The 23765-nt window shown below is 45.5% G+C and overlaps 1 protein-coding gene across 3 annotated transcripts in view; it reads right to left on the bottom strand.

Moving 5' to 3' along the window:
• LOC106628903 (neurobeachin-like protein 1) overlaps positions 1 to 22975 on the bottom strand; it is a 43170-nt gene extending 20195 nt beyond the window's left edge. For 2 of the 3 annotated variants that reach the window (XM_088068589.1, XM_088068590.1), the window contains exons 1-2: positions 22807 to 22975; positions 16107 to 16288 (exon numbers count right to left, since the gene is read on the bottom strand). In XM_088068589.1, coding sequence (XP_087924715.1) covers positions 16107 to 16196 — 90 coding nt within the window. In that variant the 5' untranslated portion in view covers positions 16197 to 16288; positions 22807 to 22975. The remainder of the gene's footprint in view (positions 1 to 16106; positions 16289 to 22806) is intronic. The other variant, XR_001332238.2, reaches the window with a different exon arrangement.
• Between the last annotated feature and the right edge of the window lie 790 nt (positions 22976 to 23765).

The raw sequence follows: 23765 nt of genomic DNA, 5'->3' as shown, positions 1-23765 counted from the left end.
TGGGAATTGCAACCCGTGGTAGGTAAAGTACAGGGCATTGGGGGTGCCCAATTCGCCAAACAATTGAAGAGCATCGTCCAAATTGAAGGGCCAGATGGGCAATTGGCCAGCTTACGCCCATTCCTTTTAGACTATAAATTTCCCCTGTGGGGGAGAGACGCCATGTCCCAATGGGGAGTGAAAATTGAAATACCAAAAGCCCCTTGGGATTTCTCATAGCGGCTGCTGATGAGTGCCCTGCCCAGAAGCTGAACTGGAAAAGAGAACACCCAGTATGGGTAGATCAGTGGCTGCTGAATAAACAAAGATTGAAGGCGCTCAATGAATTGGTAGAAGAGCAGTTAGCCAAAGGCAACATTGTGCCAACCACCAGCCCTTGGAAATCCCCTGTCTTTGTTATCAAGAAGCTGGGAAAGGACAAGTGGCGACTCATCCAGGACCTTAGAGGAATTTACAAAGTCATTGAAGACATGGGGTCTCTTCAACCAGAAATGCCCTCCCCGTCGATGCTCCCCCAAAATTGGAATTTGTCAGTTATTGATATAAAAGACTGCTTTTTCCAGATTCCCCTTGACCCTGCTGATGCCCCACAGTTTGCCTTCTCAGTTCCCTCCATCAATCGAGAAGCTCCAATGAAGTGCTACCATTGGCAAACCTTGCCTCAAGACATGAAAAACAGTCCCAGTATCTGCCAGTGGTACGTTGCTTCATTGCTGTCCCCAGTGCGTGCCAAAGCGAGAGAAACCATCATCCTGCACTATATGGATGATGTGCTGGTTTGTGCCTCCGATGATGATATACTACAGCACGCACTTGACCTAGTTGTCAATATTTTGATTGCTGCAGGATTTGAACTCCAAAAGGACAAAGTTCAACGGGTGCCCCTTGGAGGTATCTGGGGCTCCAAATTAGCAAGAGGACCATTACTCCTCAAAAACTGATGATCAGAAACAACCCAAAAACCTTAGCTGATCTCCACCAGCTGTGTGGGTCCTTAAATTGGGTAAGACCCTGGCTGGGCTTAACAACAGAAGACCTAGCCCCCCTTTTCAATTTATTGAAAGGGGGAGAGGAGCTGAGTTCTCCTAGGGTCCTAACCCAAGAGGTCAAGCTAGCTCCGGAGAAAGCTCAAGAGGCGATGGCAACAAAACAAGCTCATCGCTGCCTGCCAGACTTGCCATTTAAGTTTATTGTTTTGGAAAGACTGCCACACCTCCATGGCTTGATTTTGCAGTGGGATCAAGGTCAGAGGGATCCACTCTTGATCATAGAGTGGGTATTCCTCAGTCACCAGCAGTCCAAAAGTATCACCAGGCCACAAAAGTTAATGGCTCAATTGATCTGGAAGGCCAGGGCAAGAATGCGAGAAGTGGCGGGGTGTGACTTTGCATGCATCCATCTACCACTTACCCTAACATCAGGTAAGTTAACAAAAGTGGTTCTGGAGCAGTTACTTAGGGAAATGAGACACTCCAATTTGCTCTAGATAGCTACCTAGGACAAATTTCAATTCATAATCCTGGACATAAATTATTTAATTCAGCATTTAAATTAGTGCCCAAGGAAAAACAAAGTTGGAGGCCACTCAATGCTGTGACAGTTTTCACAGATGCATCTGGAGCATCCCACAAGTCAGTGATGACTTGGAAAGATCGTCAGACTCAGAAATGGGAGACAGATGTAAAATAGGTTGAGGGCTCCCCTCAAATTATTCAGTTAGATGCAGTCATCAGAGCCTTCGAGAGGTTTTCTGAACCTTTTAATCTAGTCACTGATTCAGCCTATGTTGCAGGAGTAGTATCTAGAGCCGAAAATGCTGTTTTAAAGGAGGTCTCTAACCCTAGCCTGTTTAAGTTACTCTCAAAATTAGTTTGTTTCCCACCGAGAGCAACCTTTCTATGTGATGCATGTCAGGTCACACACTGATGTTCCAGGTTTCATTGCAGAAGGGAACAGAAGAGCAGATGCCCTGGCTGCCCCTGCTGAGATGGTCAACCTGCTAGACATCTTTCAGAAGGCAAAGCTGAGCCATCAACAGTTCCATCAAAATGTGCCTGGCCTGGTACGCCAATTCCATCTAAAGTGGGACCAGGCCAAAGCCATCGTAGCTACATGTCCCAGTTGCCAAAGGTACGCAGTACCAACCTTGAGTGCTGGTGTAAATCCAAGAGGCCTCAACAGCTGTGAGGTGTGGCAAATGGATGTGACTCATGTCGCTCAATTCAGCAGGCTGAGGTATGATCACGTTTCAGTGGATACTTTCTCCGGAGCAGTCTATGCTTCTGCCCACACAGGGGAGAAAACCACAGATGCACAAAAACACTTAGTGCAGGCCTTCTCTTTGTTGGGGATCCCTAAAGAGATTAAAACAGATAATGGTCCCACATATACTTCCAAGGCCTTCCAGGAGTTCCTGCAGAAATGGGGAGTAAACCATAAAACAGGCATCCCTTACTCCCCCACAGGTCAAGCAATCATTGAGCGAACACATCAGTTGCTCAAGAGAGTCCTAGAGCAGCAGCAGAGCAATACCACCAGTGATTCACCACAGATTAAACTCTGTAAAGCACTGTTTACCATAAATTTTCTAAACTGCTCATTTGAACATCTGAACCCGCCTGTTGTTAGGCATTTCAGCAGTAACACACAGTTGAAATTGAGAGAACACCCCCCAGTTTTAATAAAGAGTCCTGAGACAGCAAAAGTAGAGGGCCCATTTGAGTTAATCACTTGGGGTCAGGGATACGCTTGCATTTCCACACCCTCAAAAGTGGGTCAAACCGCACATCCCCAAGCCCGTACCATGATCAGGTCAGTCCACCAAAGATGTAACTGTGGCTTCCCTCCGGAGGCGCCGGTGCCAAGAAACTGGAAAACCCGATCCACTAATTGATTGTGTCAGATTATCCCTGACTGTTCTTTTTCCCAATGATATGTCAGAAGTTTTTAATTAATGTTTACCATGTTAAAATCAATCATGTAGAAATATCCACACAGCAGTACTGGTGGAGAAATGTGTTCTCCCGATCAGAATCTATTCCTCAATGCCAAAACTCTCCTCCTTAAACAGAAAACGGGGAGATGTTGCAGTGTGTTTCTTGTTAATGGTATGTTCGGTTATTACCTAAGTTGATGGTTTGGTCCAAATGAGACCCTCCCACCCCATGTTGTCAGTCTGCCCTGAGTCTCCTGTCAATCTGTCTTAGGCCCACCTCATGCTTGGAATTCCTCTTCCGAAATCCCCTAAACTTTGACGCTTGATTAGTCCATGTGACCCAACTTCCCCCCCTACCTCCCTCATTGGATGATGATTTTGTGAACCCTGCCTTTTACCCTCCCTAGGATATCTCTCATTAGCTGATGCTTTGTACCCTCCCTTTGAACAGACTCCCTATTTTAGCTGTTGCACGCTTGCACTTTCTGTCTTTTGCCCCCAGTATTCCCCAGAGCAAAAAATCCTCTGTTATCCCACGCAAAAGACCTCCCTCTCGTTCTTGTCTCCTCAGAGGGCAGACTGGCAGCCAAAAAGCCACAGAGCAAGTGCTCTAGTCACACCTGGGGTCATCCTGCTCCTGGGTTGTGACTCACTCCTGTTGCAGGCCGAAGTGATAGAGCCAGATAAGCTCTGGTGAGATGCAATAACTTTCTTTTAAAAAAGATATTTTTAAGGCATTTCCACTGCTGTTGTTTCATATCACAAATGCCAGATGACCAGTATCATAAAAGCATAGGTTTAAAAATGTTGTATTAGACTAGCTTGCACCTTCAACTGTTATACTGACTGTCTTAGATTTGGCTTTGTAATAACCAACAATAAATACCAGTCAAAAACTGTCACTGGGAGAAGTGCTTTAGATTCCACACCCAAGTAGTGGTTAAGCCAGAAACAGCAAAAGACACAGTTTTGATCATAAACCACAAGGACTGCATACCTGAGTTTGACACTAGTCTAAAAAGAAGCTTTCCACAGAGAACAAAAGAATTTCTCCACAGATTTCCTCAGCAGAATGAGTGTACTGACAAACAGCCTCATAGTATTCTGCAGTGCCTCTGTAGAACTACTATATGTCCATATGCCACCTCATGATGGGACATGCTTGAAGCTTTAAAAGAAAAGGACCAAAATTTTGAAAGATTATACATATCTCTATTTTCCCATTAGAATAACTATGTTTTCACTATTCTCAACTGTACCAGATTTTATAGAAGAATAAACATGAGTATAGCCCTGCTATATAGAAACCAACCTTATAACTGGCTGCCTTGAAAAAGAGTTTCTAAATGATTATACCCTGTTATCATGACATATCTGACATACACGGATGCAAAAGTTATCTTGACTGGAAACTTAGACTCCTTTATTGGTTTCCACCACAAATTCAGTGATTATCAACTTTCTGCCAAACACTTTTGGAGTGTTTCTACATAAATATTACTTTCCTAGAGGTTGTCATCAGTTACCTGACTGTTACCTAAAAACTTTGATATATATAGAAAAACCATGAATCCACCTATTTCCATGAAATAGATGTCTGTGCCAAACTGTTACGAGATGCAATATACAATCAGACCCTTATATAAAAAAAAAATTTTTCTAAGCAGAACATGCAACATGCTTTCTCAGCCATCTAAAATGAATTTTTAATCAATAGAACCTCTCCTGTGGAAAAATGCCACACAAACATAGTATTAGGAAGTAAATAATTTGTTGTCACTATCTGTCTATTGAATTTTTAGAACATCATTACACATTTATAGTCTATAACAGAAAAAAGATCCTACTTTGGAAAAGAAACATCTTTCTAGAAAAATCTTCTCCCATCCATCTACCCTGGTGTTCGAACAGCCCTCTAGCCTTGCTGAGCTTGTCAGTAGAAGCAAATGGTGTGCAATACCAAATATGCTTAATGAGTAAAGAGTGTCCCTGAGCATGAAATGAAAAACTTGCCAAGACATCTCTAAAGTAAATAATCCTTGCAACAGACCTATTAAATGTCTCTGTATTCTATACCAACATTTCCAGGATTGTAATATATTACAAATGTTTTCATGGTAACTTTGCAAGTGAAACTGAGCCACTGGTATGCTCCAGATTGAATGGTACAGGAAGTCTTCAGAGAACCTAAAATTACTCAGGTAAACATTTCTAATAAAATAATCATTCTGTAATCTCTCAGTATTGATTCTACAGGGAAACTCACAAAAGTATCTTTAGAAGGTAAGAATAAAGATTCAAATCAGTAATTCTACTATAATTTTGGAAAAGTAATTCTACTATAAACATGCTGTTGTTGACATTATAATCTTTCTTAACTTCTATATGCTTTAGAGGCTATAACCTACCTGTTTTGGTGTCTCTCCTAAGTAGTACCTTCTCTTTTCCCCCTTTGTCTGCTCTCCTAAAATGTCCTCTTCTCCAAAGTTTTTACTATTCTTATAAAGATAGTACAAGTGATACCTTGGTAGGTCTACTCACCTCATATTTCTCTTCAAAAGCTGTTGCATTTTTTCAGACCACTCACCTACATTATTTCCTATCAACATGCCCATTATTCTTATTTTTTCATGTTCTGTTTTGCTATGTTTTACAGGAATGGACTTAGTTGTAGTTCAGACATCTTTTTTAAGACTATGTATTTACTATTGGCAAATTTATTTGAGTCCACTACATTATCTTGGCATTTTGTCACCACAAATCTTTCCATCCCCCATTCCAGTTTGTTTTCGTTTGTGAATTTGATGTATGAGAGCCTGAGGGTTGAGCTCAGTAACTGAAACATTGTCTCTTTCTCTAGAGGTTCAGTTATGTGATTATTGTGACAGGTTTGAAGTGCTGGTGTTCCTTCCCTTAGAATTTTCACTAAGTTAACTGTTTGTGAGCCATGCCATGCCCTAGATAATTCAGCCCTAGACATTCATTAACATATGCAGAAGCAATGATGTGGTTCTTTGTGTAGCTGGTATTTTTTGTGTAGCTGGTATTTCTGCTGACTTAGGTTTACCCAAATTCCACTTGTAAGGATGCCTTGTGTTGCTGTGTGCTGCTGGAACATCACATGGACCAGCCCTCCTTTCCTCCTCACTTGTTTCCTACAGTATCCATATGCTTGTTTATGATAGATACTTTCTACTGTAATCTAGTTTTACAGTTGTATGAAAGGTTGTATTCCAAACTTACTAGATGATTCAATATATCAATTTGGTAATTTCTGTACCTTTACTTCTCTGGAGAAATTATCTTTTAGTCAGACACCAACACCTCCACATAAGTATAGCTTTATTTTTATTGTAGTACTGAAAGTAAGTTCAAGCTGAACTGATTGTGATGAATTAGTGCCCTCCATATCATTACACACTGAAATACTGTTGAACCTCAAAACCTCAATTTTTCCAGATGGAAACTGAGGCACGGGAAAAATTCCCTCATGACCATTCCCAGATCTGGGGAAAAAAACAAAAAAAACCCCACCCATCCCTCTGTTTCCCTCTGGAAAATCCCTCCCGTTTTCCAGGACCAGGATGGATTTCGATGGAAAAATCCCATTTTTCCCAAATCTGGGAGTGGTCGGGAGGGAATTTTCCCAAATTGGGATTTTAATGGGAAAACTACCTCAATCCCAGAAAACGGGAGGGATTTTTCCTGAGGGAAACTGAGGTACGGGAGTGCTATTATTACTTTGTCCCCAGCCTCTCCACTTCCCCTGACCCTACCATATCTTCCTCCTCTTTCTAAAAAAGAAAGGGGGAGATGTTGTAGTATGCTTATTCAGTTCTGTTAAAATTGTTAGTGTTTCGTCTGTTTGGTATGTTCCTGGTTCTCCCCCATTTATTGCTTTGGTTGGTTCCATTTGTCTGTTATGTAAACCTCTCCCAGTTTTCCTGAATGTTCCCGTCAATCACCTTTACCCTGCCCCATCTCCCCATCCATCACTGTAAACCCCACCTCTCCTTACACCTCCCTCCATGTATATTATCCCTTCCTCAAAACACTATTGGTTGTTATGTTGTATTCCCGCCTCCTTTGTATCCCCATTGGTCCCTGACATTGTAACCTCCTCCCCTTACCCCCCCCTCCATGAGCATTGGACCCTGGACTGTGCCTGCCCCTGAGATAAAACCCAGTGCACAGAGGTGCTCTGGGCTCTCTTTGGTCCTGATTTCTCCCAGCTGAGACCCTCGTGCTCATCCCCTCCCCCGAATAAACCTGTTCCTGGGAAGTACAGCTGAGTGAGTCTCCTCCTTCCTTTTGCCATCGCCCACAACGCCTGATTTGGCAGAGCCCAGCAGGATTCAGTGCCCTGAAGGTTCTGCAATGGGATCACCTTTCCCCTGCAGTTCCTCACTCCTGGTGACTGCCTGTGCTGGAGTGGCACCGTAGAGCTAGCCCGGAGCTCTGGTGCGGCCAAGAGCAGCGTCACAAAAGCAGTAGCTATTTCGGTGGTAGGGTTATAAGTAAAATTTACCAGTCCACCAAGACTGAAGTTTTCTTTCTAAATTGTTTGCATTGTCCCAGAAAATTTTCTGAATTTCAATTGGAAAAGCACCTTCACTTCCTTCCCTTATTACTGAAGCGACTATTGATTGTATCCGTAATTGTGCCTGTATGCAGCTGAGGGCTAATGATACATTATTTTGGGCTAAATTTAGTGCTTTTATTATTAGCTTGTGGTCTTGGTCCCCAGCCTCCTTCCACCTTGGTAATATTTGAGAAACTTCCCATTGGTTAGTTCCTAGAGCTAATAAAGAGGATTGTAGGGGTTGTTTTAGTTTTGTCAAATCACTTGTGGCAGTGGCTAATTTATTCATTAATATTTCTGAATTAATTCCATTTAATACCCCCAACCCTGTTCCTAATATTCCAGTTAAGTTTCTTCTCATTCTGTCCCTGAAGTGTACTTGCTTTTGTAACCATGTTGCCCAGCCCTCAGATGATGTCTTTAGGAAAGAGGAGCAGGCTGGCTGAATCTCAGAGATGTTAGTTTGCATTAGTAATTCAATACACTTAAGAGACCACTCTGGGTTAAATAACAGTTATTGTCCCGTATTCCTTATTACATATGGGCCAACTTCATAAATTTTAGGTTCAATCTTAGGTTTAATTTTAGGTGGTGTAGTCTGAGCTCGGGTTGCAGTTGATTTGGTTGTTGAAATAGGCTAGGCTTTCAATCTAAATTTGAATGTCAGCTCTTTATCACCACGACCCCAAAGGCAGACCACATCCACTGTTTGTACTAATGTAAAATTATACCAACAATCCAATTTACTTAAACGATCACAAACTTCCCTTTTCATAGTTAGTCCCATTAATCATCCAGCATCCTACCCTGATTACTTTTCCGATACGCCCTTGAAGGGTCCATAACCTTTGTCTTTGCCATTCTCGCTTTTCATATACCCAGTTTTCATGCATAACCACAGTTGATAGGTTTAAATTCCTTATATCAGAGTATTTTCCCATGAATCCAGTGGACTGAATGAAAGCTTGGGACCAAGGCCATTCAGCATTTTTCTGGCTAGAGGTGCTTTCCAATTCTTGAATTACACTTGTGGCTACAAGTAAAACAAACAGAATGATTCTACTGACTAGTTTTTTGCAAACTAGATCATGGAATACTCCCAACTGCAATGTACTCATTTTGCTTCAGTAAGTTTTAGTTTCAGTTCATTGTCACCCAGTGTTACTTTCCAAGGGGCTTCTGGAGCCTTCTTCACTCGAGAATGGTGAATCCAGGCGCTCTGTTCCTTGATCTTAACTGCAGTGAAGGTGGTGAGGATCACCTGGAATGGTCCTCCCCACTGTGGCTCCAAAGTTTTTTCTGTAAGAGACTTAACATACACATAATCTCCAGGCTGTATGTCATGCACTGGCCCATCCAGCCCTCTGCTCTAGGTTCCAGCCACAAGTTTCTCAATTGCTCTGAGCTGCTTGCCTAAGGCTATCATATAGGCAGTCAGCCTCTCCTCCCCCACTTGGGTAGACAATCCCTTTTGCACACTATATGGTCTCCCATAAAGCATTTCAAAGGGACTTAGTTTTTCTTTGGCTCTAGGCTTAATTCGGATCCGCATCAATGCCAGTGGGAGAGATTGAGGCCAAGGTAAATTAGCTTCTTGTCCCAGCCTAACGATTTGCTGTTTAATTAATTTAATTAATTTAATTCATTTTTTCTACTTTGCCACTTGACTGGGGGTGATAAGGGGTATGGAGCTCCCAATCTATCCCCAGATGTTGACTGATATGTTGTACTATTTTTGAGATAAAATGCGGCCCCCTGTCTGAAGATATTGTGGCTGGAACCCCGAAGCGTGGTATTACTTCTTGTAACAATACTTTGGTTACCTCCCGGGCTTTGGCAGTTCTGGTGAGAAAAGCCTCTGGCCACACTGAAAAGGTATCTGTTAAAACCAACAAATATCGATACCCCCCTTTTCTTGGGAGTTCTGAAAAGTCAATTTTCCACTGTTGTCCAGGCCCATGGCCTTTCCCAATTTGACCAAGTTTTTGTTTGGGAGTATTCTTAGGTTTAGTCTGGAGGCAAATGTCACACTGCCAGGTTACCTGAATGACAGTAGAGTATAAATTTCTGGCAGTAATCTTTTCAATAAGATAGCTATACAGGGCATCTATATCCCAGTGTGTTTTCTGGTGCTCTTCTCTTACTAGTGACTATAACAAATGAGAAGGGATGACTATTGTCCCTTCTGCAGTAGTAGCCCATCCCTCTTGGTTATATTTTCCTCCTTGATCTTGAATTTGTTTTCTATCTTTTCTAGTATATACTGGCTTACCTTCAAGGCTGACCTGTCCATCAGGAATTAAGGCTCCCTCAATTGTTATCTCACCTTTTTCTGCTTCTTTTGCCTCTCTGTCCACCAGCTTGTTCCCTTCCTCCAATTCTGAGCTCACCTTCTGGTGTGCCTTAATGTGCATAATTGCTACCTGCTCAGGTAGCTGGACTGCTTCCAGTACCTGCAATATCTCCTGCATGTGTTTGATGTTTTTCCCTTGTGAATTTAACAGTCCTCTTTCTTTCCAGATGGCTCCATGTGCATGTACAACCCCAAATGCATATCTTGAGTCTGTATAGATGTCTATTTTTCTTCCCTTTGCAATCTCCAAGTGTTGCCGCCTGTTTGCTCAAGTCTATTAAGTTCAAGTTGGTATATCCCAGTTACTCCCCGGTTGTCCCGAAAATGGTTTGTCCCCAATTATCAGTCATTGTGAACCCCTCCCCTTTTTCCAGAGAGTTCCTTATCCATCACCCTTATCCTGCTCCCTATCCCTGTCTGTCCGTGCAAACCCAACCCTTTGCTCTAGATCCTTCCCTGCCCATCACCCCTTCCTCAACGCCCCATTGATTGTATAGCTGCCGTCCCTCCCCTGCGCCCTTACCATTGGCCCATAATATTTTAATCCACTCCCCCGACTCCTCCTTCGCGGCATTCCCATTGGTTCATGGTCTGACCGCCCCTTGTCCTTAAAACCCGAGGCACAGAGGTGCTCGGGGAGTCTCGGCTCAGCTCCCTTCTTGTTGTCCCAGCCCTCACCCTCGTTCCAGCTCCCTTTTATCCTACATTAAACCTGTTCCTGGGAAATCAAAGAGACTGAGTCCTCTCTGATCCTTCCGTCGTGACCTCTGACACCCTGAGATTCACAGAGCCCGGGTGCGTGGAGCTCTGGAGGTTCCGTGCTGGGAGATATTGTCCCCACACGGTTCCCCACTCTTGGCACTGCCATCGGCCAAGAACCTAAGAGCTAGCTGGAACACCAGTGGGCCGAAGAGCGGGCAGTGTCACTCCAGGGCAGGGGTTAGAGCGATGACCTCTGCCTTTTGTGCAGAGGTGTCCTGGGGTGACTTTATGATACTGGTATACCTAATCTCCTGCTTTATATATATGTTAAATTCTGCACTTTTAATATTAGCTTTGAGAGCTAGAGAAGTTGAAACTGCTGGAGGATGATGGGATTTTTTTCTCTTGATCAATGACTGGCCATTTCTGAGAACTGGTGGCAGTTTTAACCATTGAGAAGTGAGATTCACCTGTGAACACCTACCTTAAGATGTAAGGATGGGAATTTCTTGCTCTTTTTGGTTTCTGGCTTCTGAAAAGGTAACAGGCTTCAGCTTGGCCTCCTTTCCCCGCCCCGCCCCCCACCAGGCCAGACAAAGCCAAGGAGGGGTGGGGGGGGAAAGGCGAGCGGGCCCAGGCCGGGTCAGGCCAGTTCCCCCGGCTCAGCTGCAGTTTCTGCCACTGCTGAGTTTCACCAGAGACTGCCGAGTAAGGACAAGCCATCACAAACAGCTCCAGCCGCCACTCTGGCAGAGATAACAAAACCAGCTACAAGGCCTGGGCAAGATTTTAACCCTTTCATTACCCAGATGAGACTTGCAGATTAATCCTTTTTTCCAGAGAGAGAAAGAAAGAGTAAGCAACATGCAAAGAGACCCTATAAACTATCAAAGACAGTGAAGAAAGGAATTAAGCTTCAGAGGAGGTAGAGAAAGAAGGAGATGCTTTAATAAGTGGAAATATTTTTCTGTTAAAGCTGTGGAGATGGACAGTAATGTTCTGAAAAAAACTCCTTTAATTCATGACAGAGTATTGGAAGAAATGGAGTGTTTCAAAGGGTGAATTTTGAGCAAATGGTGAAGTAGTTGTGATACTGTGAGATGCGGGAACAGAGGTGTGGGTGCAGAGGAGCCTGCTGAGCCTGAGATCCTGACTCTCCCCTAGAGACAAGATACTTCTCTGTAAGAGAGACACAATGTATTGCTCCCAGGGGTCTTTGAGTTAGATATGTTAAACTGTTGTGCCCCATTGGTGTTTCCCCCTGCTGTCCCACCCCAATACATGTATCTCGGGCTCCCCCCGCCCCTCTCCTCTCCTATAAATATCCTGGGTTTTCCGCTGTTTGAGAGATTCGCTGTTGCTGGCACCCTTCGCCAAAGCTCTGCCTGAATAAAGGTTTGTGCTTAGCGGAACACTGGACCAGCTTTCTCGTCCGTGCTTCCCGTGTCGCCTGCCCGCCACCACCGAGCTGAGCTGGAATCACTCGCCTGCCCGAAGCCACACACACGCGCTTCGGCCCAGCCCTCTTAAGGGCTGTTTCTCTAGAGAAGTTGCGGTGCTCCGGGCTTTCGGTAGCCGCGCCAACTGGTGTCTCAACATGAGGCCTTCGAAGGAGCCCTGAAGAAGCGTCCGCCTGCAGCTTTAACCGCGAGGCACGCCGCTGTTCGAGCCGCCGCCCCTCAAGGAAGCTTGCTTGCGTTTTAGCAAGAGGCGATCCAAGAGGCTACGTCCGGGACCCTCAGCTGACCATCTGGGGCAAGGAAGAGGAGCCCTTGAGGACCGGCCGCCCAGGTGACCACCTGCCCAGCAGCTTTTTGTTCGCCCACCTGCATCTGCCAAAGAGAAATTGTAAGTCGATCCCGTGAAGGGTTTTTTGGGGCTTTTTTCTTTTTCTTTGCTGTTTTACTGCTGGGTGGGGAGTGAAAAAGGATGGGAAATCAGTCCTCCGCATGGAGGCTGACCCCACCTGAGAGGGACTTTTATATCCAAGTTGTAAGCACCCTAAAAGCGGGAAATTTTAAGTTTTCTAAAGGGGATTTAAAGAGATTTATTCATTGGGTTTTAAAACATTTTAAGATTAATTCGGATTCTGCTAAATCAGGAATTTTTTGGGATAATGTGGGAAGAAAGTTATATACAGTTCAAGCAAAGGGAGATTTTTCTGTCGCAAAATTTTTTCCTCTGTTTCAAAATATTATTTTCTCATTGGAAAAAGAAGAAAAAAAAGGAGAGGGAGTTTTGGGTCCCCAGTTGAACCCTCCAACCCCGTCAACCTCTCCAAGTGCCCCCAAACCCTCTTCCTTATCTGAGAGCCAGTCGGCGGGTGGACATTGCCCCTGGGCACAGGGCTGCTGCTGTCTCCCTGACACCGTCCTATAGAGAGTTTTTTAGCAGATGGAGGGCATGATATATTAGTAAAAGCCTGTCTGCACAAACCAGCCTCTGGGTTAAGTCGTAATATTAAGGGCTAAAATCCTTGAAACTTGCCTGTAGAAAGTAAAACAATATTCTTGTGTACAAGGATAAGAATGTAAACTTGTGTGTACTAGCCAATAGTAGCTTGCTCTGCCTGCAAACCCTGTAGAACCCTATAAAAGGTGTGTTAATAATAGAAATAAACAGCGTTCACAATTACTTCTGTGAAGACTGGTGAATAGCTGGGGGGTCCTTCAACACCCTCCTACCGTCTCTCTACCTGTACCAGGGCTGCACTGGCCATGCCGCTCTGTGTCTTTCCTCTAACCTCTCCCCTATGCCCTCACACCTGGTTGTGTCCCCCCCAGTTCCTAGCATTAGCACAGATGGCGCCAGCAGTGTGGCCAGCCCCGCCATTTTGTCCCACTCCCACCCCGGTTTTCCCGCCCTTGATGCCCAAAATGGCCATTTTCCCACCTTCACCCCTTCTCTTCCCGCCGCATCCTGTTCCTCCTCCCCCCCCACTGCGTTGTTGGGTGTAACCGTGTCGGGCCCCGCCCCATCCATCGGGAAACCCCTCCCCATCGCGGACCCCGGTTCCTCCCCTTTGCGCCAGGGCCCCGCCCCCAGCGGCATGCCCGCTCCAGGGTCCCAGTGCCCCGGAGGTCAGGACTGCTCCGGCCGGAGCGGGGCCATCTCGGCTTCCCCACCCGGCCAGCTCTAGGCACCCGAGCCAGCCCCGCGCTGCCAGCAAGTGCCCCCTATCTCCACTAGGAGATGAGAGCAGTGAATCTTCTTATTCAGATTCCGAGTATGAAGACCACTGGGCTGAGGTGCAGAGGGAAGCCACACAAGCGGGGAACTCAGCTCTGTCCCAGAAAATACTTGCCTTTCCTGTAATAATGAGGAGAGACAGGGCAGGGGCACAAGTTGCCACATGGGAATCCCTTCACTATAGGAAACTGCAGGAACTTTGTAAAGCTGCCGAGGAACGTGGCAGGGGTTCACATTTTTTTAAACACTTGCTGGAAGCCTCCTTCTCTGCCCACGTCATGGTCCCGCATGACATCAAGAATATTATGAACTGCCTTCTCTCCCCAGCAGAGTACATGTTGTGGGAGAGGCAGTAGAAAAAAAATTTAAAGCAATTGGCAGATGTTTATGCTAAAGATGCTAACAGACCTAATTTTACTTTAGAGCAATTAGCAGGAGAAGGAGATTTCCAAAAGCCCCGAGATCAGGCCCGGGATCTGCCTGAAGCAGCCTTACAGGATATAGCTAATGCTGCTACCATCCCTGATGATAAAGTGCCAACACAGTGCTTCACCAATATTAAGCAAGGGACAACTGAGTCTTTTATTAAGTATATTGATAAGTTAAAAATGGCCATTGAAAAGCAGATAGAGAGCCCTCAAGCACAAAAAGAATTATTAGTAAAAATAGCAATGGCCAATGCTAATCAGGAGTGCAAAGCAGTTTTGCGAGCCCTCCCACTGGACCCCGAACCAACCATAGATCAGATGGTTGAAGCCTGCACCGAACACTCCTCTGCCTCAAGTGAGAATACAGTGGCACTTGCAGTGGCTAAAGGAGTGGCAGAGGGGCTATCTGGAGCTTATGCTGCAGACCCCAACACAAATCGTTGTTTTAATTGTGGTGAGCCTGGACATTTTTTCAAAGACTGTCCAGAGAGACATTCTATAGAACTGCCAGCCCACCAACGGTTCCCCAGACAGAACTGGCATTCGGGAAACTTCAAGCAGAGCACGGAACGGACCCGCGCTTTGACATCAAATCAAATGCCGCACCGCTCTACCCCTCCTGCCAAACCCACCATCCTGCCTTCACGGGGGCCCCGATATCAAGCCCAGCAGGTGGAGCGCTTCAGATGGGAACCTGGTGTCAACTGGTAACTAGACTCTCTTTACATATGAAGGGTGACTGTATTTACAAAATCTCCACAGGGGAACGTGGACCACCAGGCGGTCCATCCAACATCTTAATACTTGGGGATCCTACCAACTGTCCAGGACAAATTCATACTGTTCCTGAAGTTCAAACTATATACCCTGGAGATGAAATTTCCATCTCTCTGACCTGCATAGACCCTCCTTATTATTTAAAGGAACAGACTCCCATGGCACAGGCCTTTTTACTTCCTAGTGACTGCCCAGATCATGTTCCCCTCAACCCCAGTGCTATGTGGACTCAGGTTGTGGGCTCCTGCAAACCCGTCATGGACTGCAGCGAACCCTGTTTGAGAGATTCGCTGTTGCTGGCTCCCTTCGCCAAAGCTCTGCCTGAATAAAGGTTTGTGCTTAGCAGAACACTGGACCAGCTTTCTCGTCCCTGCTTCCCGTGTCGCCTGCCCGCTGCCACTGAGCTGAGCTGGAATCACTCGCCCGCCCGAAGCCACACACACGCGCTTCAGCCCAGCCCTCTTAAGGGCTGTTTCTCCAGAGAAGTTGCGGTGCTCTGGGCTTTCGGTTGCCGCGGCACAGAGGGGGAGAAGTAATAGTTGAAGATTTGTGGCCTTTAAGGAGCAAAGAGAAAACTTCTGTTTCCAAAGAGGCTCACAAAACAGATGAAGAGAACTTTTGCCTTTGAAGAACTCATCCTTACAAACGACATCCCTAGACTCATTTGACCTATAACACACCTCAGAGTGATGTGAAATGGGAGGAGTGAACTGATGACAGAATTTCCGAGCAGCTGCCATCAGAGAAATAGAAAGCTATGAAGAGAAATAATTTTCTTGTGAAAAACTCCATAGATGAGCAGAAGACTTCTGTTTCTCTACAAAGACTGATGAAAGGATTATAGAAAAAATTGAGACTGTTTTAACCACCAAAGGTTTTTGTCTCTATGTTGTCATGTGAACAAGAGAATTGTTGAGTAGTGGGAAAGAAAAGGGTTGTTCTGGAAGTTTTATTCTGGTTTCTTATTCTTGTAGTTTTTGTTAATAAATTTTCTTTGTTCCTTTTAAGTTTTAAGCCTGTTTTGCTCTTGTTCTAATCCGTATCTCACAGCGAGAAATAAGTAAGTTTTCTAATTTTTTTAGTTACTGCTTTAAAACCACAACAAGAGGTATCTGCTGGCAAGGGTCCAGATTCTATTACCTCTCTGCTGGTGTTAACTGCATACGCGGCATACCCGCTTTCCACTGATGATGTAGCTGCTCCCATCAGTGAACCAGGTTTCTGCATCATCCAGCGGGGTGTCTTTCAGGTCTGGGAGGCTGGAGTAGGAGGCTTCTATAGTCTCCAGGCAGTCGTGGTGCACCAGCTCCCCTTGATTTCCACTAAGAAAAGAAGCTGGATTGAAAATGTTAGTTACAACTATCTCTACATCATCTTGTTTGACCATGATGGCTTGGTATTTCAGGAACCTTTGCGGGGAAAGCCAGTGCCCGCCCTTTACTTCTAGGACTGCAGACACTGTGTGAGACACCAATACAGTCATCTTCTGGCCCAGGGTGAATTTGCATGCTTCCTGAATATTCAGCACCACTGCTGCAACGGCTCTTTGGTACGGACCCAAGTCCTGGGCCAGTATCCCCAGGGCAATTCCCTGCTTCTCATGGGAAAACAGGAGGAATGGTTTACTTATATTTGAGAGCCCAATCGCTGGGGCTGACATTAGAGCATTCTTTAGCTGGTGGAAGGCTTGTGTGTCCTCTTTTGTCTACTGGAGGTCTCTGTTCCTGCTTGTAATGAGAGCATACAGAGGTTTCACAAGCAACCTGTAGCTGTGTATCTATAGTCTGCACCATCCTGTCACGCCTAAGAATGTTCGCAGCTCCTTCCCTATTTGAGGTTTCGGGGTTTGGCATATCACTGCTTTGTGATCTTGCCCTAGAGTCCATTGTACAGCACTGATTTCATAATCCAGATAAATTACCTTTTGCTTCACTACCTGGGCCTTTTTCTTTGATACCCTGTATCCCTGAAGTCCCAGAAAGTTTAGCAGTCTTACAGTCCAGGCTATGCATGCCTCTTTTGTCTGGGTGGCTATGAGGATGTCATCCACGTACTGCAGTATCTTTCCTTCTTCTGGGAGAGTCTCCCAGGATTCCAGATCCTTGGCAAGTTGCTCCCCAAACAGAGTAGGAGAGTTTTTAAATCCTTGAAGCAACACAGTCCAATCCCGTGAGCTGGGATTTGCACCCACTTTGCATTCAAATGCAAAAATTTTCTGGCTGTCCTCATGGATAGGGAGGCAAAAGAAGGCATCTTTCAAGTCTAAACCAGTAAGCCAAGTTAGCTCGGGTGTCAGGCACATTAGCAGAGTGTATGGATTTGCGACTACTGGATAGAGATCCTCAGTTACTTTGTTAACAGCCCTTAGATCTTGTACTATCCGGTATGACCCATCAGGTTTTCGGACTGGCAAAATGGGAGTATTGAACTCAGATGGGCACTCTTTTAACAAGACTAACTGCAAAAAAGTTTTCAATTATGGGACTAATTCCTTCCCTATCTTCCCTCTTCACGGGGTACTGTTTAATTCTAACTGGTTGTCTTCCTTCCTTGAGTTTGATTAATATTGGAAGTGCATTTTTCTCTCTCCCTGGTACATTGGAGGCCCACACTCCAGGAAATACTTGATTTATTATTTCTTCACTGATTTCACCCTCTGTTTGGATGGTTGTCAACATTAAACTCAATGCCTCTATGTACTGTTCATCATTTACCTCCAAAATGACCTCTCCATTTTTAAATTTAATAGTTACTTGTAATTCATCCAACAAGTCTCTACACAAAAGGTGTCTCAGGGAGCTGGGCAGATATAGGAATTTATGAATTCCCCATTGCTTTCCAAGCTTATACTTTAATGGCTTGCAAAAATATGCTTTTTCAGGTTGACCAGTTGCTCCTATTACTGTAACATAATCCTTCCCCACAGGTCCTAAAGTCTTATTCAAGGCTGAATATGTTGCCCCCATGTCAACCAGAAATTCCACCTCTTTCCCTTTGTCCCCCAATTTCAGTTTTATAACCAGTGGATCTTCTGGGGTGAGATCTACTGGTCCTCTTCAATCTTCTTTCACATATGCAATAATTTTTCCTTTATCCTGGTCTCCCTTTTCCTGGTCTCCCTTTTCCTGGAAGCCACCCTATCTCCACTCTTGGCACTGATTTTTCCAGTGACCATATTTCTTACAGATTGCACACTGGTCTCTGCCCAGCCGGGAAGGGCCTTGTCTATGTGATCCCTATCCACGTTTTCCTCCCTTTCCCTCACTTACAACAGCTACAAACTTCCTCATTCCTTGTTTGTATCCTTCTTCCCAGTTACTAAAAACTCTCCACTCCTCATCCAACGAAGTCTCTAAGTTCCTCCCATCTGTCCCCCGAAGCTTTTGAAGTTTACGTCTTATGTCACCCGTAGACTGCCCCAGGAATAAATTAACTAACTGCTGTATCCCTACTTCAGACCCAGGGTCCAGTGATGTGTGATGGCGCATGGCATCTCTTAACTTTTTTAGGAATTCAGATGGCAACTCAGATGTCCCCTGCTTGATTGCGTATAAGGCTGACCAATTTATAGTTTTTGGGATGGCTCTTTCCATCCCCTTTGCAATCCACTCCTGATAGCTTTCTAGTTTTTTCAATTCTACTAATCTGTTTGGGTCCCACTGTGGGTTTTGGAGTGGGAAATAATCTTTCACATGCAATCGTTGGGTTTTCTAATCTTCTGCCAGATCTTCTGCCAGATCCCCTGTCGTTTTTATAATTAGTTGTTTCTCTGTCTCGGTCAGTGCATCCAATAATAATTGCATATCACTCCAATCCAGATTGTGTTGTTTTATTATATATCACAGATGTTTAGCTATGTTAACTGAATCATTGCAGTAATTTTTAGCAGCTTTTTCCCATGCCTCTAAATCAATTGTGAAGAAGGGAATTTTAACCAGTACCACTCTTCCCTCTGGTGCCACTGTCTCACACAGAGGTGCTTGTAATATGTGTGTCTGTTGTCTAGTCTGGTGTGCAATCGGAGGGGTATCTACATCCCCTGAGTCCACATCCACATCCTCATCCTCATCCCTTGCTGATCTTATATGGGGAGGCTTAAGCAAATCGTCTGCTAAATCTTGTTCCTGGGCCACAGTCTGATAAACCTTATCTGATTTTGTGCATCTTTGCCCTATGCTACTCGCTGAACAACACTGCTTAAGCCTTCCCCTCTTAGTCTTATTTTCCTTCTTCAGGGCCAATACCAGAAGGTCAGAGGGAGTCCTGATCCCACAGTCCCTCTGCCATTTGGGGTGATTTCGAAGGGAGAAAAACATATCAGCATATGATACCTTTGTCCACTTCCCTTCCCTCCTGAGAAAAAGCACGAGTTGTAATAGCATGTTATAGTCCAAAGTTCCACTAGGTGGCCACCTCGCTCCCTCATCCAATTTATATAGCCACCACCAGTTTTTACAGAATCTGATTAAATTCCTCTTGTTCTCAGTTTCCCCATGTCCAGCAATATCTTTCCAATGTGCAAGAATACAACCTAGCAGACTCACTTTAGGGATTTCTTTACTTTGTCCAGTGCCCATTATTTACTCCTTGTCCTGTCCCGTTTCCACCCAAACTTTTCCTCACACAATTCCACTGTCTCTTCCCAATACTCTTCTCACACACAATTGCAATCTGTGGGCACCCAATGTGACTTTCCACACACAAACCTCAGAGTTTTCACTTTGCACGTGGAGCACATGCCCTGCTGGTTATTAAAGCAACACCAGTGTCTACCCATGGTTAAAACAAATATTAACCACTTCACACTCAAGCACAACACTCCTCATTTTACACTTGGGTTTGCTCCACACTGACTCCAGTCACTTTGCTTTTCTCTGGCCGCCTCAGCCGCCCGAGGTTGGAACCGTGGATAGAGCTCCACACTCGCTCTGAACCTCTGGTGTGTCTCACTCGCTCATTCACACCACCAAACACACTCAGTGACTCAATGTGTCCAGACTTAGCATTCACACAAAACAAGGGTTCGCTTGACTCACCCCCAGAGTCGCTAGCAGGCTGCCCTATCAGCTCAGCGAGAACCCCCCTCAGTCGGCTGCGCCAGAATCAATCCCTTTCTCTCTGTTTCCGGCTCCTTCTGGCCAGCTGCTTGCAAGCCCACCGGGACTATGCTGTACGACAGACGTCTCTGCTCACTTTACCAGCAGCCTTTCCCTTGATATTCAATTCATACCTTTGTCTGCAGGCCGGCAGGTTGTTGTCTGTCCCTGCAGTGAGCGAACCAAGGTTCGGGTCCCTCCTGGAAAAGTCCTGGGGACCCGCCAGGGAATCTGTTCCTCAGCCGCTCCCACAGCCAGACAGAGATTCTCCTGGCTGGCTCACCAAAAATGATTTGCAGATAGAAAGAACTCTATAACTTGCAGAGTAGTTATAAGAGTAGGTATGAATTTATCCAGCACTGAGGTGCATGTGGGATATCTCCTCCAAAGGCATGCACCCTTGGAGACTTGTTTCTCCCTTTTTATTCTCTACAAAGTAAGATTACAGAGTACACCTAATACATATTCATTTGCTAACCCCGCCTGTCCCTGCTTAGTATTAGAATTAGTTCTACGCTTATTTGCAGCTGCACACTGCTCCTTGTTGGTCACTCTGGTGGTCTTCTAGGGGTCTTTGGGGCTGAAGTCAGCATTTTTCCTTCAGCTGAACTTTTTACTTTGTCTCCTCGCACCTGCTCCCTTTAGTTCTTTTGACGCCCCCTCTTTCCATTTCCTCTGGCTTAGGGGTCCAAAAGAATCCAAGGAAACCCCTCATCCTATGGCACATTTAGGCTTGTATCTTGTTTACATATTCCAGCTCCTTACCTTATCCTATAGTCTTTATTCTCTTCTTGCTATTATGGGAACAGTCAGCATTTCACACGGGTTTTGTAGCCCCTTCTTTTACGCAAAGCAATTTTATAAATGATTCCTAATTCTGAATTTCTCTGTTTCAAAGGGAGGAAACTGGAGTTCCACCTAGTGTCATTTGTAGTATCAACCACTGTAAAGGCAGAAAGGTCAGAGTGAGGAAGAGTGGTTCTCTATGGATGCTAACTCTGAAGCAGGCAGCATAGTGCCTGTGAAATTACAGGCCACATAATTTTCTCAGTCTTGCCTGGGAAAGTGGCTTGGGAATCATAAGGAGGAATTAAAACAATCCTCAGAGATAGAGAACAGCCTTGCAGGTGCTGTTTGTCTGTTCCTTGTTTTCTTGCAAGAGAAAGTCGAGAGGTGGTGAACCCCACTGACCAATGATGGTGATGTGTTAGTTTACTAACCAATAAAAGTTTTCTTTTCTGTACTTTTCACGTATCGGTCTATAAAAAAGACCTGAGGTGATAAACAGAGAGAAAATTCTCCAGTTCAACTCCACAAGAGAGTCTGTGTCGTTCTTCTCGCCGCTCCCAATAGAGTGACAGTTTTCCTTCATCTTTTGACAACCACTCCTCACTAAAAATGACCATCTCCTCAATTCAGGGAACCAATCATGCAGGCATAATGATCTTTTAAACTCATTACTGTGTGTTGTGGTGAGGGTTCAGTTTGCTAGCTAAGTTAAAGGTTTTTGTGTTTGCTTTTCCCTTTCGGGGTCCTGCTGCCGCCTGCGGCCCAGGGCTTCTGCTTCCGCAACTGAAGCTTCCACTGGGTTCACCACCTCCCCGCCCGCGCCACTGCGGGGGACCCGCTTCTTTGTCTCCGGCCTCCGGCCCACCGGCACCAGCCCACTGGCCCTGGCCCACCCCACCACACTGTGCTGCCCTGCCGCCCGGCACTGCCTCCCGCTGCTCCTGCCAGCCCTGCACTGCTCCCGGAGGGACTGGAAGAATGAAAAAGCACCACCAGGGTGCCTCCGCCATTTCAGGCCGTGCATTTATGCTTTGCCTGTGTCCCAGCCAAAGCAGTTCGGGCGGCTCGGTCTCGCCCCCTCCCCCACCACCGCTCCACCGTGCTTTTCCCCACCGTTGGAAATTCCATAATCCTCAGAAGTTTATTACAGAATTCACATGTTTGCTACTGCTTATCTTAACCTGTCTGTACCTGATTTGTAGAAAGTTTATATGCCCACCGGCTCTTTTTCCTGATTGGTTCTCTCGACTTCCAGTCCCCAGAGGCGTTAACCCTTTAAAAAGAGACAGTCAGAACCCCGAGCTTTGTCCTTTCTTCCGGCTTTACCCTTGCAGAATAAATCTGTGAATTGCAAAACCGGAGAAAAGTCCCCCCTGCTTCTTTGCCTGATCCATGGACTCGTGTTCAAAGTAGGGCTGGAAACTCTAATCCTAGTCAGGACTCAAACAGAAGTCCTGGCCCAGACCCCTCCTGCCCCACGCTGGAGATGAGAAGAAAAACTATCTGAGCTAGTCCAGAAATCTCTGGCTCGGGTCAACTATGTATTTTAATACGAAGCAGAGAATGGGAGGTGTTAGCATTTTGAATATGTATTAGTATTTTGGATATTCAAGACTTTTGTAAATAGACGCTGGAATCTTTTGTGAACTTGCAGTGTGTATTAAGGAGACTATCCCAGCACTAGCCCAGTGCCGAATAAAAATACATTCTCTAACTTTAAAGCGTTAGGGGGTCTTTTGTCCATCAACAGATTGATATTGATACTAGATCGATATTGATATTGGTAAATAATTTGGCGAGCCAGCCAGGAGATCTGCTCTGTCTGACCAAGGAGCCATTGGGGTTGTGGATCCCTCCAGGGCACCCCCCCGAATTTTCCTGGGGATAGGGCTCCACTGCCCCCAACTGACCACCTGGGGATAGACCAGGACTTGCCGAAAAATTGAAACAGGTACCTCTGAAGGAGTTGTAAGGTGTACGCAGAATCAGAAGGCGGTCGAGAGAGTCCTCAGAAACATCTTATGCACAACAGATGCCTGTGTGGTTTTGTTTGTAAGTTTCCATGGAAATCTGGTATCAGGAATCTGTGCTCTAAGTTGAGAGTGGTAGAAGCAGCTAACAGTGGTGTCAGCCACCAGTGATCTGTGTTCCAAGCTGAGACGGGGCTCAGCAGAGTGATCTGTGTCCTGAGCCAAGAAGGGCTTGGGCGACTGCCAGTAGTCTGTGTTCCAAGCCAGGAAAGGGCTTGAGCAGTGGGGCCCGCAGCCATAGGTTCTGTTTGTGGTTCAGCTATGTGGCAGTGGCAGCTGTGGACTTTTTTAGTAGTTTGGCTGCATCCCGAGTTGCGGAGGTTCAGTGACCAATAGCAGCAGCTGCTGCTCACATGCACTCGGGCTGTGTATGTGTATTGGTGGATGGATCTTTGTTTTGGTGTGTGCTTAAAGATGATGTGCGGATTAGTGATGTGTTGTGTGTATTTTGTTTTTTAAGTGCTTGAGCTGTGTGGTGATAGTTTTCTGTGTTTTCTTGGATCGCATGTTTTTAAGGCTTGTTGGTGGTGTATTGAGTGTGTTTTGGCTTGTGTGTATTTGGACTATGGGAAAGAATTGTAAAATACGCATTTAGACCACCGGAGAGATCTGCAGTGCACCTCGGCCATAGACCGCTGGATTCTCAGCTCAGCTTTGGAGGGCCCTTGACTGGGTGCTTGTTCTGAATTGTGGGATGGCCTGCAGCTGTTCTGTGCAGCTCTGGGATTGCTAGCACTTGGGGTTGCGTCCTGGTGAAACTGAAGGTTGCTCCTTGCTACATGAAGGGAGTTGGTGGCCCAGGGCTTACGTTCAGTGCCAGTGGAGGGATCCAACCCGTGGCCCTGGAACACACCGCAGATACAGTCCACAGGGCACTCCGCACG

This window comes from Pseudopodoces humilis, chromosome 31 (assembly GCF_049639895.1).
Source record: "Pseudopodoces humilis isolate 2021_Gansu_Grassland_sample_001 chromosome 31, ASM4963989v1, whole genome shotgun sequence".
NCBI lineage: Eukaryota > Metazoa > Chordata > Aves > Passeriformes > Paridae > Pseudopodoces > Pseudopodoces humilis.
This window is presented reverse-complemented; position numbering and strand designations above follow the sequence as displayed.